The sequence below is a fragment of the Macrosteles quadrilineatus genome, unplaced genomic scaffold (assembly GCF_028750875.1).
Source record: "Macrosteles quadrilineatus isolate MER2022 unplaced genomic scaffold, UCM_ALF_1.0 Scaffold_2__2_contigs__length_208266976, whole genome shotgun sequence".
NCBI lineage: Eukaryota > Metazoa > Arthropoda > Insecta > Hemiptera > Cicadellidae > Macrosteles > Macrosteles quadrilineatus.
In genome coordinates this window covers 25,094,037-25,112,098 of record NW_026542595.1, presented here as the reverse complement: position 1 = coordinate 25,112,098, position 18,062 = coordinate 25,094,037, and the positions used below count along the sequence as shown (strand labels likewise).

The window sequence follows — 18,062 nt, the reverse complement described above, 5'->3', positions numbered from 1 at the left end:
ACAGCTGCTGTGGACCGCTCAAAGAACAAAAGATATTCACTGTAGTGTCATTCCACATCCAGGAGTCAAATCATCCTACATGCAATAGCCACCCACCAATCCAGACATAGGAACCTACACCATTACAATACCAGACATGCATAAGATTTCACCCTTCCAATCCACAACCTATCACTCACTGAAAGAAACCCATCCTACTAAGGAGCTAAATACTTTAACCTCCTTCCAGAACAACTAAACAGCAGAATAATTCATCCACTTTCAAGAAAAAACTCACAGACTGGCTGCTAGAAAGACCCTTCTACACCGAAAAAGAATTCATCTCAAGACCTTAAAATGAAATGTTTCTGTAATCCACCTGTAAATATTACGCTGTACTATTTTCAATGAATATGTAATACTAATAAAAAATATTGTCTATTGTCTATTAGTTCCTTCCTTCCATATCATTGACTTGATCAGTAATGCACTAAAATTATTAACACGCTACTCCGTCTCCCAGACATTATTATTAGTGCTGAACCCTTGTACTTTATAATGCTATTGAACATCTTAGAACCAACTTGTTTAATTAAAACAGCTCTTAAGATTCATGAATTCCTTTTAAATATGAATAAGGTTAACATGGGGAACTCCAGAGCCACGAAAGTCAGATCAGAATGCAAACTACTTAGTTTTCATATTCAATGCTTAAAGAATCAGTGTACCAAATTTGAGTCTCCTAGGTAAATGGGAAGTAGGAGAATTAGTGGTGAGTGAGTCAGTCAGTGAGGGCTTTGCCTTTTGTAGATATCTTTCATTTTGCATGGGCATATTTATGTTTGTATCAAAAATGAAGAAACTTTTAATGTAAAATGGTTATTGCCGTGTACAAATGAATAAGTAGAAAACATAAACACAATAGACAATACTTGAATATGTTTTAGGACTTTGATCTTTTCCTCACTGAGGACTCTCAGCTGTCTAGAGATCAAGTGACTCCTGTGAAACTAACAGCAAGTACAGGGTGAGTGTAGTTTCCTTCCTCTTATCTCAATCAGTAACAAAGCTACTCCATTTACTCTCATACACTTTCCCCTCATCCAAATTCAGCTTAATATTTTATTATATTTACATGCTTCAATACCATTGGAGCATATTTGCATCGGAGCAGTTCATGTATTTTAAATTAAACATTTGTGGGTTTCTTATTCTTCATTTTTTCACTCCTATGCTCAAAATTACATGCAATGTGCTTAATACTAAATGACTAGACCTAAGTACCAAAGTGTGTGTTGCTGTCTCAAAGAATTGAGTTCAATGACTTTACTCTTTCTTTTGTGCACTATGGCACATGTAATTTGAGGTAAAGCTGAACTGATATTGAAAGGGCATTAAATTGATTTAAATTTGCTTGGTGTTAATTTGTTTATTATTAAAACCCTACCTAGACACAATGTGTCATATCTCTTAAACCTATCGTTAAGGTTGGGTTTGTGAAGAAATTTAAAATTACTTTCCTTTTTACTTTCTCCCCCTATAGTTTAAAGAGAAAATATTGTTTTTGTCAAAATTTTTGAATTTGAGTTTTAAGTGGATATATCCGTTTTGGGTCCCCCTGAACCCAAAAAAGTGGTTTTCGAAGTGATGTCTGTGTGTGTGTGTGTGTGTGGATGTGTACAGAGCTACAGACCACACCTGTTCTCCGATTTTGATGAAATTTTGTGTATCTATTTGTGTATTGTGTATTTTGTGTAATCTATGGTTTCTCTAGGCGTTTTTTTTTAACTTTTTAGACATTTTAGTTTTTAATGGTGATTTTCCCATAAAAACCCATAAAATAACAGAAAAATCAGATTTTCTCTAAATGGCCCTAACGGTTTTTATAAAAATTTAGTATTTTGTAAAATTTAATTTAAATTTTGTAAAAATCCCATTCCTGTAAAAATTATGGTTCAAAAGTTATTGAAAATTATGTAATTTTCCATTAAAAAACCACAAAATAACAAAAAATCGGTTATAGAAAAAAACCGGTTTTGATTAAAATTAGTATACTATGGTCTTTTAAATTCTAAAAAAAATTGTACAGATCCCATTTCCTAAACAAAATTGTGCAACCCAACATTGCTGTAACAAATATGGTTCAAAATCAAAAAATTTTGCAACTTTTGTGATTTTCCCTATAAAATATCATAGTTACTCCCACCACCCATGATAAAGGTTTTTGACAAGCTAATGGGGGAAAGTATTTCAGATTGCTGATATCGTTTATTTGTATCTAAACAATCAATAAATGATAATCAAATGGTATTATAATTTACAGAAAATCATACTGCGATGATGACTTAGACAGTGTTCAGGGAGAAGACGAAGAAGAATTTAAAACCAAAACTACTACAAAAAAGGTCAAAAAACTGAATTTTTCAGGTAAGCATTAAAAGTTAATATTGTAAGTACCATAATAATTAGGGATGGACGGGTCCCGAAATTTCAGGAAAAAAATATTCCTGATTTTTGGGACGGGATAACATTTGATTCGGGAATTTTTCGGGACGGGATTTGATCCGATCGACGGCGATTTGACCGATTAGCGAGTGCCGATGACGCCGCTATCGCGAGAGATGTTCACGATAGTTCCGTGAACGCAGGAGGCGAGGTCATTTCGACGATCGCGCCGTAACTGCGGAGTCATACCATCGATCGCAGGAAACCGCTAGTAATACCGACGATCACGCCTTGACTGCCAAGTCATACCGAGATCGCGAAGTTACTGTGGAGTCATACCGACGATCGCAAAGTTACCGTGGAGTCATACCGACGATCGCGAAGTTACCATGTAGTTATACCGACGATCCCGCCGAAACCGCGAGCCATCCCGACGATCGCGCCGTGACCGCGAGTCACACCGACGATCACGCCGTGACCGCGAGTCATACCACAATCACCCCGTGACCGTGAGTCGTACCGACGATCACGCCGTGACCGTGAGTCATACCAACGACCTTGTGATCAGGAGTCATACCGACGATCGGGAAGTAACCGCAGATTTATACCGATGATCACGCAGTGACTGCAGAGTCATACCCACGATCGTGCCGTGATCGCGGAGTTATACGGACAATCCCGCCAAGACTGCGAGTCATACCGATGATCACGCCGTGACCACGAGTCATTTTGACGATCGCACCGTGACTGCGAGTCATTTTGACCGCGAGTCACAAGTTTCTATACCTGTAAATTTTTACTCATTTTTTTTATTTATAAATCAGTGCCACAAATGGTAAAAATTGATTTTGTTTGTCTTCTTTGGTAACTGCAATACTCAATACTTTCTTTTTATGCACAGGAAAAAATCCCGTCCCGAAAATTTGGAAGAAATAAAAATCCCGTCCCGTCCCCGTCCCGAACTAAAAATTCAATCCCGTCCATCACTAATAATAATATTGGAGATGTTTGTTAATAGGGGCATTAGATATATAATTTAAGCAAGTTTTTAAACAAATCCAGGGAACTTAGTAACCACCTTGGAGGATAGTATAGCCTTTAATGGCATTTAATCATGTACTACCACAATAGCTTGATGTATTTCAAATAATTAGTTACAATATTGTTTGAAAACACTTCAGTTAATGTAAAAGATGTTTTTCGTTATAGCCAGGGGCGGATTTAAGGCTATATCTTGGGGGGAAACACAGAAACAAATTGTAAAATCATGTCTGATTGTATTTATGAAATCAAAATGAGAAAAATGTTTACCCCATCATTTTATTTTGTGGAAGATTACTGTATATAAATATTCACAATTCATTTTGCCAAGGGGGGGGCAGCCCCCCCCCCCTTTAATCCGCCCCTGGTTATAGCCGTTGTGAAATAGTTTTGACTTCTTCATAATTTTTTTAAACATTTTTACTCAATACAGTTATAAAAAAAAATTAAATAAGCTTTTGGTAAACTGCACCAATACAAAACATGTACAATGTATAAATATTAAAATAATTAAATGTTTCCCCCTTTTTGTGTAATTTTCCTTCAATTTAAAAAATTTTAATCACTTCACTAATCAACTTCACAGACGAAGAAGACAACTGTGACGATGAAAAAGGAGACGAAGCAGAGGTAGAAGCAGATGAAACTAACGAAAATGACAGTGACGAGGAGAATCCTGTTGAACGTGAAGTGGAATACGATTCAGAGGAGAATGAGGTGGAAGTTGCGAAGACAGCGGGACAGTTCCTGGATGTGGAGGCAGAGCTGTCTGAGGAGGAGTGGAGTAGTGAGGATGAAGATGAGCGAGGACTGGACACTCTGGAGATGGAAGAGGCAGACAGGGAGAAGATAGACCAGCGACGCCTCAAGCAACAACTTGACCAGATACACATGTGAGTATCATCTATATCTATACAGACCAGCTGTTGCAGAGTGTGCTGGTATCAAAATAAAATCTTCTCCTTTAGTTGTTGGTACTATACTTGATGTGATGTAAAAGATGCTCTAGATTTCAGAATATAGGTTTTTGACATAAACACTCTCTGTCAGTGGCAAAATATAATCTTCTCCTTTAGTTGTTGGTACTATACTTGATGTGATGTAAAAGATGTTCTAGGTTTCAGAATATAGGTTTTTGACATCAACACTCTCTTGTCAGTGGCAAAATATAATATTCTCCTTTAGTTGTTGGTACTATACTTGATGTGATGTAAAAGATGTTCTAGGATTCAGAATAAAGGTTTTTGACATCAACACTCTCTGTCAGTGGCAAAATATAATCTTCTCCTTTAGTTGTTGGTACTATACTTGATGTGATGTAAAAGATGCTCTAGATTTCTGAATGTAGGTTTTTGACATCAACACTCTGTCAGTGGCAAAATATAATTTTCTCCTTTTGTTGTTGGTACTGTAGCGTTAGCAAGATGACGGTGGGATGGAAATGTTGGTGTTATGTATGTAGCGTTATGTAATGACAATGACGGTGATGATGTGATACAGTACTGTGAGACTAATTTAAGCGTGCTGATTCTGCTACCAAATGATTTACATGAAAGACATGTTAGGGACCAGAGGACGGAGATATTTTACACAGGCCGAAAGCTTGCATAGCCAGCTTTGATTTATCCTAATACAACTAATTTACTTAACTATCCTCCCAAACTTGCGTGTCAAACAATGTTCAGAGTCAATCAGGAATTAACACATGAATGATCCACCTTCTGGTAATGAATGAAACTCCATCCCCTTGACCAAAAATTGTCCACAAAGTCCATACTCACTGACGTCAGTATCATAAAAACCGTTGACAACCCATATTTTTCTTCACTCTTAAATAGGTTACAAAATTAATTTTTAAATTGTTGAAACTGATAATAATATTTAACAACTTCAATCGAACTTTCTTCTAAACAGGTCTAAAGATGCTATACCATTTTGTAGATGTCGGCTTCATCTAGTATAGTAGTAATAATTTTGTATTCCCATAATGTTCCTGATGTGCTGGATCCTCGGTTTGAAGGCAGATGGCCAAAGATTCCTTATTAAAATTTAAGGATTTATTCACCTTAGTTCTTTTTCTTTAATTGTTGTTAGTTGATTATTATTTAGAGTGTTAATTGTTAGCTGATTTCTAATGGAGCCAGCTTTACATAAACAATTGTAGTTGTCAACATAAGATTCTAAAGGTACAAACTTGTGTTTGTAGGAAGGAGATGATGAAGGAGGATAAGAAGCAGGTGAAGCTGTTACAAGAGATGCTGCTTGAAGACGGAGAGCTTCATTCAGACAACAAGAGAGAGCGGCTGTTCCGCTGGTCCAACAACCTAGGTAAGTTTGTTCATGCTAAAGAGAGCTTTGACATTTGTGTAGGTAAATAGTGAAGGACAAAATATTCCTTGTGAAAATCACCTATAGACAAGCAATCAACTTAATTAAAAATTGTATACAAGGCTCATATTTTTTGACTCTGTAATTACATTTTGTTTTACATAAGATATGATAATTTGAAGCATATTAAGATTATTGGAAAAATCACACAGCACTCGACATGGCAGGGTACTCCATACAAGTGATAACCTTACACAGTACACAGATTGGTATTGTTTAAACTCATCCTTATAATACGTGAAGGCGATTTCTACGAAACACTACTCCTCCGTTAATAATGAACGGATTTTTACAAACGATGTGTCAAAATTAAGTATTTTTTATGTAGACGCCCCCTTTCACCAATTTCTGCAATAAAATTCCTCGGGCTTTGCCCCATAGGCCATCAAAATCCTAATGTATTTCTTATGAAGAAAAGATTATGTTTACTTAAAAAGACGAATAATTTGTAATAATTACAGCTGTTCGTAGTAAATACATTATACAAACAAGAGCGTTCGTTTTCAGTTTGGATAACTGGTGTGGAGTGAGCGTTCGTTTTCAGTTTGGATAACTGGTATGGAGTGAGCGTTCGTTTTCAGAATGAGTTCAGTTTGTTTATAGTTTCGGTAAAGTATACTTTGTTAGTTTAACATTATTATGTAGACAATCTAAATTAAATGTTCAGAAGTTGTATATCTAACACAGTATGATTATATTGATTAGATATCCTTCTAAATGGAGATACTAAAGGATGTGGTAAAAAATACACTGTAAAAACCAATTTCAGCGGTTCTGAAAGAAGATCACACCTTATTTGTCTTTTGTAGATTGTAAAATAATTTTAGAAGCTGTATTGTTATTTTCATATAAGATTTTCAGGCACCTTTTTTACTGTGATTTTAGCTTTTGGCGAGGGAGACAATAAAGCTGAACTCGACTCAGATGAAGAAAAGGGAGAAGAAGACGAAGATGAAGAAAATTGGAGGAAGACACGGCACGAGAGAGAGCTATTTCTACAAGAACATAAAGTTAGTGTTGGTTTCTTTAAAGTTTTTCTACTGTTATATAAAGAGATCAACTTTAACGGATGCAGTAGATTCTCGATCAACCAACCTTAACTGTTTCCACAGTCGATAAGACAAAAGTTGTATTCTATGTAACAACAGGAAAATAATAGAAACCTGATTAAAACATTGAATGAATGAAGTTTTTCATTATCAAACCAATTAAAGGTGTAAGTTGGAACCATTAGCATTTTCTTTTTTTAAACCATCATCAAAATGTACCTGAAAATCACACTACTGTAACTTTGAATAGCCAAAGTTATGAGCTATGAAGAGTAGACGGTAGACGATTGATTAAATATAAATATGTGTTATGCAGTGCAGTCGAAAAAGAAAGTACATTCAAGTGCAGGCTCCTAAGACTTTGCTTGCATCTTCCAATTCAAACAGGAGACAGGAGTAACAAAAAGGGTTGTCTCAATGTACTTATTATGGTGTACAATCAGTAAAATGACTTGTCACTGAATATGTACTGAAATGTAATTGTGATTGTGTTTGTTGTAGAGTAAGTTAGAGAAGATGGAGTCACTAGAGCTGGAGGAATCTGACAGTCAGCTGCTGAGACTCGGACAGAAGGCGCTGAAGAGACTCAACAGTAACAGTCAGGAGCCGAGACTGACTCCCCCCACTCTCTCAAACCCCCTTGCCTCCCCTGATGCCAAGAAACCATTTGTATTACCTGTGAGTAACCAGGGTGCTAAACATGATTTTAATGAGCTTAGAATTATCAGTATATAGAGAAGAGAAGTATATCTTCTCTTATTTGATATGCCCGTCTAATTTTTTTTAACATGTGAAAATAAATATCTCATTAGAAATTTTCTGAGAAATAGCTTTAAAAAGTCATTGAAACAAGTGAGAAAAAATGCTTTATACAGATTGGTCATTTGATCTGTTGGTGGCACAGTCAGTAGTGTGATGGACTACAAATGCAACCCAGCAATGATGTGGTTTCATTCGTGTCTCCTGTGCATTTTCTATCAGTACAGTTAACTGGAGGAACTGACCCACCTCTTTCTTCATTTGATCTGTTGGTGGCACAGTCAGTAGTGTGATGGACTACAAATACAACCCAGCAATGATGTGGTTTCATTCGTGTCTCCTGTGCATTTTCTATCAGTACAGTTAACTGGAGGAACTGATCCACCTCTTTCTTCATTTGATCTGTTGGTGGCACAGTCAGTAGTGTGATGGACTACAAATACAACCCAGCAATGATGTGGTTTCGTTCGTGTCTCCTGTGCATTTTCTATCAGTACAGTTAACTGGAGGAACTGACCCACCTCTTTCTTCATTTGATCTGTTGGTGGCACAGTCAGTAGTGTGATGGACTACAAATACAACCCAGCAATGATGTGGTTTCATTCGTGTCTCCTGTGCATTTTCTATCAGTACAGTTAACTGGAGGAACTGACCCACCTCTTTCTTCATTTGATCTGTTGGTGGCACAGTCAGTAGTGTGATGGACTACAAATACAACCCAGCAATGATGTGGTTTCATTCGTGTCTCCTGTGCATTTTCTATCAGTACAGTTAACTGGAGGAACTGACCCACCTCTTTCTTCATTTGATCTGTTGGTGGCACAGTCAGTAGTGTGATGGACTACAAATACAACCCAGCAATGATGTGGTTTCATTCGTGTCTCCTGTGCATTTTCTATCAGTACAGTTAACTGGAGGAACTGACCCACCTCTTTCTTCATTTGATCTGTTGGTGGCACAGTCAGTAGTGTGATGGACTACAAATACAACCCAGCAATGATGTGGTTTCATTCGTGTCTCCTGTGCATTTTCTATCAGTACAGTTAACTGGAGGAACTGACCCACCTCTTTCTTCATTTGATCTGTTGGTGGCACAGTCAGTAGTGTGATGGACTACAAATACAACCCAGCAATGATGTGGTTTCATTCGTGTCTCCTGTGCATTTTCTATCAGTACAGTTAACTGGAGGAACTGACCCACCTCTTTCTTCATTTGATCTGTTGGTGGCACAGTCAGTAGTGTGATGGACTACAAATACAACCCAGCAATGATGTGGTTTCATTCGTGTCTCCTGTGCATTTTCTATCAGTACAGTTAACTGGAGGAACTGACCCACCTCTTTCTTCATTTGATCTGTTGGTGGCACAGTCAGTAGTGTGATGGACTACAAATACAACCCAGCAATGATGTGGTTTCGTTCGTGTCTCCTGTGCATTTTCTATCAGTACAGTTAACTGGAGGAACTGACCCACCTCTTTCTTCATTTGATCTGTTGGTGGCACAGTCAGTAGTGTGATGGACTACAAATACAACCCAGCAATGATGTGGTTTCATTCGTGTCTCCTGTGCATTTTCTATCAGTACAGTTAACTGGAGGAACTGATCCACCTCTTTCTTCATTTGATATGTTTACACATACAGGCCCGAGGCCCATGTAGACAACAAATACAGAGATCATAAAGGTCACCAGAGAAAGAGGGGGTTTTACCTTAGTATTAAAAATTCTGTTTAATTTCTAGGTAGGTATAAATTAAATTGTTGAGTTAATAACAGTAGCTGGCTACTGCTCGAAATAAATGATATGAAGAAAATCACTTCAATAAATTGAGATCAAAATTTGAGAACACAAGTTTTATTTCTTGCAAAAAGAAACCTAAAGCCAATGCATGTCTAAATACAGACGGAAGGAAATTTAATTTTTGAATGTACAATACCTAGAACTGCCAACCACTTTTAAAAATCAAACCATAGTTAATAAGATAAACCAAATTACTGGCACAAGCAAATATTTAATTATCAATAAAGACCATGTTTATGAACATGTTAATTTAAAATAAATAACTTCCATACATGTATTATATTTATGTTAAACAAAAACAAGTATATTGTGAAAGATATGACCTATTTATTATGTCCTACTTTTCTCTTTTAATAGTTTTAATTTAATGAAAACTATTTCTGTCAAGGCTGAGAGTAATTATTGCATCTTTTAAGATTGTTTTGGTAAATTATATCTCCACTATAGCTGATACTGTGAGTATATTAATTCTGATGTTTTCCCACTATTACTAACTAATCTCAGTGTATACTTGACTTGTACAGTATTCCTGATGTAACCTCTGATGATTGTTGCAGAAGAGAGGTTCGTTCCTCAATAGAGGAGCGCAAACCTTGTCTCGTATAGCTCAGATTGTCTCATCCTCTTCAGACGGTCCCATCCATCAACCCAAGAACTCAAGGAACTTTGTTTTTGCATCAATTAGTCCAACAAAAGGTGATCAGGAGGAGAAGAAACCAGAACTGGTATGTAAACTATCAAGCTTCATGGTCCAATTTGTACCAGTTTATTTATATGAGACTGAATACAAATTCATTCTTTAACAGGTTGTTGAATGTTTATTCCATGTAAAATATGTAAATTTTAGTGATTCTTCTAACTGGATTGTAGTCAAGTTCTAGTTTAATGGAACATTGCAAATTCAGTGAGCGCTATTTAAAATAGTAGGACTCGCCTCAACTTACAGTGGTTCTGCTCGTACCACGTACTGTTGATCTTTTGCCAATAGTTTAGAATTTAGATCGTAGCCTCATTGCTGTAGGCTAGTTAGCTAACTAAAAACCTTAAATTATTTGTTGTCGTATTGCAGCAAAAACCCCATTTTTTAATACATGAATTGTAGATCTTATTAGCTCTTTTTTCCCTAGGGAATAAAAAGTATTTTTATTCAGCTGTTGTAACACAGTTGTAAACTTAGATTGTAAGCAATCGCATGGATACCTATTAACCTTACAATAACAACAAATGAATGTTAATAATAGTATATTTCATTACTAGGCGAAGTTTATTCCATATATTCTTGGTGATCATCATTTGTTATGTTTATGATCCATACCCTTTCTGTTCTAATATTTGTGCAATATTTAATATGTTTGAACCTGAAGCTGTGTGGAAATTAAAAATGTGAAATCAAAATTCATTTGACAGTTCTGCTTGTTTACATTTCAACTTTGTGGGTTTATTCTTTGTTACCATGGAGACCAATCAATATTTACTTTTCAAACTCTCACCTCAGAACTTTGAAAGCCCGCGGGGCAGAGTCCTGAAGTAAATATTGAAGCGGGAATAGTTATATATGTATCCCCAGAGCTGTAGCTTTATTTATGTCCAATTTGAGCCCAGTTGGTTCAGTAGTTTTTTAGTTTATCTCATACAAACACACACACAGACAGACAGACAGACAAATACCACCTCTTCTTTATAATAGTATAGATAGATAGATAGATAGAATATAGATACAAGGTAAACTGTTGTAGTTTGCTTGTTTTTGGATATATTTTTATCAAACTTGGCAAATCTATTTATTTTGTACTAAGCTATTAATGTTTTACTAAAAAACAAACTTTATTACCATCCCTGTAGCAGCAAATCTAGGTACTCGTTTAACCTAATGTTATTGGAATATATTTCATTGAAAATCAAATAAGGCAAATGGAAATTCACTTAGTCTGCAGGTTGGCTGCGGCTGGGGTATTTATTTAACTATACTGTAGTTAGTACTAGTATGCTAACACTTATAATTTATGAGCTCATATTTGATTTGTTATAGGTACAAAATAAAAGGAAGAAACCTCATTTACCTCTGCCCATTGCCAAGAAACCTTGCATACAAAAACCAAAGACTGCCAACAACAAAAGTCTCTTCGAAGCTCTAACAAGGGTTCAATCATAGTTTATACAATACTTAATTTCTGTAAATAGTTAGGTTTTAAATTAAAATGGCTCTATTATTTAAAAAAAATAGTTGACTTTACTGTTTACAATACATACTTCAACCTGTCATGTCTATAATCTTATAGAGATAACAGGTTGAAATAATTTCATTGTGTGTTTTAGTACACAATTTGTTATGATTTTAAAGATTTTTAACTTATTCTCTTGTAGCCTACTATTTTGAAATAACCAGTGTCACGGACAGTGGACACTGAGCTCATAGTGCTCATTGTGGCCATATTTTTAATCACAGTATCCAGGAATTACATATAATACTGTTACATATAATATCAAGGTACTCTTTCTAACGGTTTTGTCTCTGGACTTAAATTGAATTCACCTTGTGAAATAATATTTACTAGTATGGGGCAAAACCATAATTCAAATGCTTATGTCAACAAACATACTTCTGATTTCTAATGGTTATGTCTATGTGAAATACGTTATGAAGATTAAATAATGTATTATTTTACCATAAATTATGTAAATTTAAATGTATATTGTATCCTATCCATTTGATTAAGAAACATTGCTTTTCCTGACAACCACTTGATTTCAAGTTCATGTCTATGAATGATTTTAGGTTAATTTAACATTAACTCAGTTTTATTTTAACTTTGTCCAAACAAGTTCTGTATGATAACATCCACTTTCAGTTTCATGTAAAAAATTTGAAAACACTATAATCCTCTTAATTTCTTTCAAAGTTCACAATAATGCATCTTACAAATAATGTATGCTTTTGTGTTTAAGTGTAGTACATAGAACTAGTTTCCCATTTAAAACTTCACCTTCAAATGTTTTAAACTCTTATTAGGGACTGATGAAATCATCTAATTGCCAGTGAAAGGAATCAGTTGGATAGAACCATAGCCTCCGCTAACATAAGGCCGCAATCCCCTCCACTCACCACAGACACTCCGTGTCAGTTTCAATAATGTTACGCTGTGGCTTTGTCATGTCACGCCCATATGTACAAACTTTAAACCCATGTATAAAACCTCCATCTGTTAATCCCGTTTTGTTTTAGTTTTGAATTTTAAATGGTCTCAATAATAATAAACATGTAAACATTAACATTGCGCTCTGTAGGTCAGGACTGCAGTGTTGCTACATTTCCCTCACCGCAGCCTTGTATTGGAGGAGGCTACAATAGAACACATTGTAGATCAATATGTTTGTTATGATTAATTGTAGGCCTATTACACATGGTCATTAAAACTTGTGATTACATTTTATTTTAAAAAATACCCCAGATTTAAATGTGTAATCAACACATGTATTGTATCACTATAGCTGCAACAGTCAGGGTTTTTTATTATTCAAAACATAAATTGATAACATTTTCACATGCCATTGTTACATCAGTTGCTGCTGTTAAGTAACATAAATAACTTAGTTGAAAATTACACCATTGTTTATCCCTCTTGATGCTTGCAATCTGCATTATCAGTGCACCTTCTAAGTATGCAATGAGATACATTGAACTAAGATATCTGCAACAGAAAATGATTCAGAAGTAAATATTTCTATCCTGGTTTACTGCAGCGAATATCTTGCTGCAGTCACAATTCAATCAAGGGTCCTGAACTTCTCCTTTTAGAGTTATGACTTGTTTGATTTTTAGGATAAATGCTAGTTTGACTTTTGTAAATATTTGTAAGATTTTTATAAAGAATAAATTATTTGTTTTCCTTAATTTGTAGTTCGATATTCATTTACCATTATGTAATTTATATTTCTGTTCTGTTTTCTATATCACATTCACATTCGTTTGACTTTTTACCTGTTAAGTTTTATTTTTACACCCCAAAAAAAAACAGTCTAACCCTTTCCACTCCAATTACGGGAGGCATATTTTCTCACCAGCTCCATTTAATTTGAGCCAAATTTTCATATTTCATTTGTTTACCAAAAAAATAAATATCCTCTTGATTTATAGAAGGCTGGTAATAACTTACTTACACAAAATAAAAATAAATAAAAAAATAACAAATTTCAAAAATCAAAATACAAGCATAACAGGCCTACGTTGTCATATTGACGGGCGGGCCCGGCCCGACATAAGAGTTTGTGCGGCCATGACGAACTGAGCGGAAAGGGTTAATGTAGAAAAATCACATATTATATTAGAAATCCCTCTATGGCAGAGTACCCACTCAACTGAAAAAAAACTTGGAATAAGATATGATTTTTTTGGTTAAACCTTAATAGCGATGGGACGATTCGGATCCCTGATTACAAAAAACTTTCTTTGCTGCCGGTATGATTAGTGGAATCATGGACACATGATAATTTTTTACTTTAGATTCTCGCGATCGTGGTATTGGGACACAATGATCTTCCCCTCGGGATTGCGGTTACATCCATAAATTATTCACGATAGCTGTAACATCCCAAGATTCTTAACATAAACAGTGCAAACATTTCAAAATCCAGAGAAATGGGAATAAAGATTTCTGACATTTTTGTAAAAGCAATATATACATTATAGTTGGCGTTATAAACTTTTTTATTTTGCAGTATGTGTTAGAAAATAAGATACCTATTAATTAACATAAAAAGTTATAACTAATACAAGCTTTTGGCCCGTCCTACATACAGGAATCAAGTAAAAGCAATATATACATTATAGTTGGCGTTATAAACTTTTTTATTTTGCAGTATGTGTTAGAAAATAAGATACCTATTAATTAACATAAAAAGTTATAACTAATACAAGCTTTTGGCCCGTCCTACATACAGGAATCAAGTAGTAGATTAAAACTACTGAATAAGGGTGCTTGTGAACTCTCTCAAAGAGCTTCAATGGATTATTCCTTGGGTTAATACAAGAATAATTTACATTATAAACATGGGTCAGAAATCAATTTGGAGTAGATGCATTTTTTGCTTGGAAAACCTTATCAAAGAACTTATTTCATGACTTGTTGAATTTTAAATGCTACGTATGCTACTAATCCTGGATGTGTAAGAACACCCTAACACTACTGCAGTGACTATGCCATGTAAATGGTGGCACAGAGAAGTAAATAAGGGGCTGTTATAGAGGATACAACCTTATGGGACAACTAACTGTGCTTTCAGCTCTGGTTTGGGGCAGAAATTTACTTGGGACGAGCACTGAGTGGAAATTCCTATCGCACAGGGCAGAGGGTCTTCCTCCACCGTGAGAGTTGTAGGTTTTAGTACATGAGGGTGAGGGAAGCGGAGAGGGGTCACTGCCCTAGACACCAACACTAGTGCTAGACACCATTGGATGTTTCCTCTGCATCTTCTATGTGACTGTAGTGACCAGCCAAAACATTGCTTGCCACCCCAACAGCCCTCATACTATTAAGATAGAAACAAATATTTGTCAACTGTGTGTTTTTTTTAACATAAGCATCTATTGAGTGCCTAAATGCCATCTTGTAGGTATATAAATTGTCCTTTGGTAAAATGGTAATTTTCAATAGCAGTCCATACCTTCATAATCTTCAATAGTCAGTCTATTTCCCAGTGCCTAGTTAATATTACAACTTAAATATATTCCAAATTGTTTAAGTGTTTAGTTTTTTTCCCATTTATTACTTACTAGCTGTAGCTGTAACCCGCGGGCTTTTCCCCGTTTAATTTCTTAATTTTCAAGATTATCTCGTTCGCATGGCTCAATCGTGTCCTGGTTGAAGTTTGTTCGCTACGCTCACTCACCTTTAGGTTGGAGCTCGTTCGCTGCGCTCACTCACCTTTAGGTTGGAGCTCGTTCGCTGCGCTCACTTGCCTTCAGGTTAGCTCGTTCGCTACGCTAACTCGCCTCCAGGTTGAAGTTCGTTCGCTACGCTCACTCACCTTTTGGTGGCAAATTAGCTGTTGTCATAAATGTAAAAGAAATAATAGTGCTGCACCCTGTTGGTAATCATTGTAACTTTAATGCTATTGAACATCATAGAACAGAACCAACTTGTTTAATTGAAACAGCTGTTAAGATTCAATAATTCCATTTCTCATAAGGTTAACATGGGAAACTCCAGAGCCACTGGGGCGGAGCCCGAAAGGATTTTTGAAATAAGAATATGCCTATATGTTAATCGGGAATGTGAGCTATCATCATGCCAAATTTCAGCCCAATCCGACCAGTATTTTTCGCGTTCACTTGTCACAAACATCCAAACTTTCTCATTTATAATATTACTAGCTGTAACCCACGGGCTTTGCCCCGTTTAACTTCTTAATTTTCAAGATTATCTCGTTCGCATGGCTCAATCACGTCCTTGTTGAAGTTTGTTCGCTACGCTCACTCACCTTTAGGTTGGAGCTCGTTCGCTACGCTCACTCACCTTTAGGTTGGAGCTCATTCGCTGCGCTCACTTGCCTTCAGTTTAGCTCGTTCGCTGCGCTCACTTGCCTTCAGTTTAGCTCGTTCGCTTCGCTAACTCGCCTCCAGGTTGAAGTTCGTTCGCTACGCTCACTCACCTTTTGGTTGCAAATTAGCTGTTGTCATAAATGTAAAAGAAATAATAGTGCTGCACCCTGTTGGTAATCCTTATAACTTTAATGCTATTGAACATCATAGAACAGGACCAACTTGTTTAATTGAAACAGCTGTTAAGATTCAATAATTCCATTTCTCATTAGGTTAACATGGGAAACTCCAGAGCCACTGGGGCGGAGCCCGAAAGGATTTTTGAAATAAGAATATGCCTATATGTTAATCGGGAATGTGAGCTATCATCATGCCAAATTTCAGCCCAATCCGACCAGTATTTTTCGCGTTCACTTGTCACAAACATACATCCATACATCCATATATCCATACATCCAAACTTTCTCATTTATAATATTAGTAGGATAGTAGGATTAGAGGCAAAACTACCAGTGAATAACAGGATGTGACAAGCTCAATAGTTTGACTTAATATCTTTGTGAATCATAAAAGAACTAGCCAATTTATTTGAGACTATCAAGTCAATCAATTTCTGATATAGAAACTACAGTTTTGTTTATATTTCTAAAATATTCAGTAGTGTTAGTTGTTTTACATAAAGTACTTAAATAAATTATGTGGAGATACAATTATATTTCCAATAAATTACCATTACTTTATTTACAGTTAAATAATTGGAAAAAGTGAATTGGCTGTGACCAGGTGTTATCTGTAGATCTGGCTGCTGCTGACAGTGTGAGAGGTCTTTGTAGCTGAATATACAAGTGTTAATGATGAGTCCAGCTTTGACCACTCGGTCATGCTGAGAGAGTTTGTCTTGCTTCGTTGTTAGCCTTTGTTGTGGAATCTCTACCTTTAATTGGTATATAACACTTTGTATCAGAATATTACTCTTGTTTTCACTTTACAGAGTAAAGCTTGGATTGTATTGTAATAAACATCTTTTTTTAAATTTATTTAATATTTCTCTCTTTTTCCATTTTGAAAATTGTTTTCTTTGTGGAATTATACTTTCAACATGTGACAATTTATTTAGGTTCCATTTTCTCTAGATAACTTTATATTTATTTATTTACTAGCAGAGTACCCGTCCTTCGTACGGGGTTAGCATATAAGTTTAAATGCTTATTGCAGTTATACTCAAGCTTTGCGTTTGAAATGGGAGAGGACAAAGTTTGATAAAATTTGCTTCTTTAAATTGACGGTATACTTATGGTATTACACATCTGCCATAGCCATAATGTTCTACCACTTCACCTAAACGATAAAGAAAAATACATTATTACGAATTCACAAAAAATCAAGAATTATTCATGACATTAAAAACATAAACATAACTGTAAACAATCCTAATTTGACAGTTCTCATTGCGTATCACAGTTTTTTGTTGCTGCTTAGATCAAATTAGCTATTTACGTAAATACAAAAAAGATTTTAGTGCTGCACCCTGTTGGTAAATCGTATAACTTTTTAATGCTTTTGTATATCATAGAACCAACATTTTTAGTTGAAACAGCTGACTAAATTCTTTTATCCCTTTTAAATATGAATGTTCAAAAGTTAGTGCAACTTATGTGATTTTACCAATTAAATATCATAGTTAGTTACTCTCATCCCATGATACTCATGATAAAAGGTTGTTGACAAGCTAATGGGAGAAAGTATGTGTCAGATTGCTGATACAGTTTATTTTCACAGCCTGTACACCCAGTTGCAATATTCACTTTTTTTTAACCGCTAGTTCGATTTTAGCAAAAATGCAAATGAAACAAATGGGCTTTCTGAATTTTAAATTATAAATGTAAACGAAAAATATGCAAACAAAGTGTTTTTTTGTGTGTTTCTTTTGAGTTGTATAGCTTGAATGATTTATATATAATTTTTAAAGTACCTTTTTGTCAGTACACCATAACTCCCTTAATTCTTCACCAATTTTCATAAATGAGGTAGCTCCTTTTACCCACTACCTCAGGGAAGTATACT

At 35.4% G+C, this 18,062-nt stretch overlaps 1 protein-coding gene across 3 annotated transcripts in view; it reads left to right on the top strand.

Annotated features, from left to right (window-relative positions):
- The window catches only part of LOC128986299 (claspin-like), a 50,955-nt gene extending 37,603 nt beyond the window's left edge, over positions 1-13,352 (top strand). For all 3 annotated transcript variants that reach the window (XM_054406590.1, XM_054406593.1, XM_054406592.1), the window contains exons 13-20: positions 927-1,006; positions 2,303-2,406; positions 4,052-4,358; positions 5,672-5,793; positions 6,739-6,863; positions 7,404-7,580; positions 10,018-10,185; positions 11,490-13,352. In XM_054406590.1, the coding sequence (XP_054262565.1) occupies positions 927-1,006; positions 2,303-2,406; positions 4,052-4,358; positions 5,672-5,793; positions 6,739-6,863; positions 7,404-7,580; positions 10,018-10,185; positions 11,490-11,612 (1,206 nt within the window). In that variant the 3' untranslated portion in view covers positions 11,613-13,352. The remainder of the gene's footprint in view (positions 1-926; positions 1,007-2,302; positions 2,407-4,051; positions 4,359-5,671; positions 5,794-6,738; positions 6,864-7,403; positions 7,581-10,017; positions 10,186-11,489) is intronic.
- Positions 13,353-18,062: the final 4,710 nt, after the last annotated feature.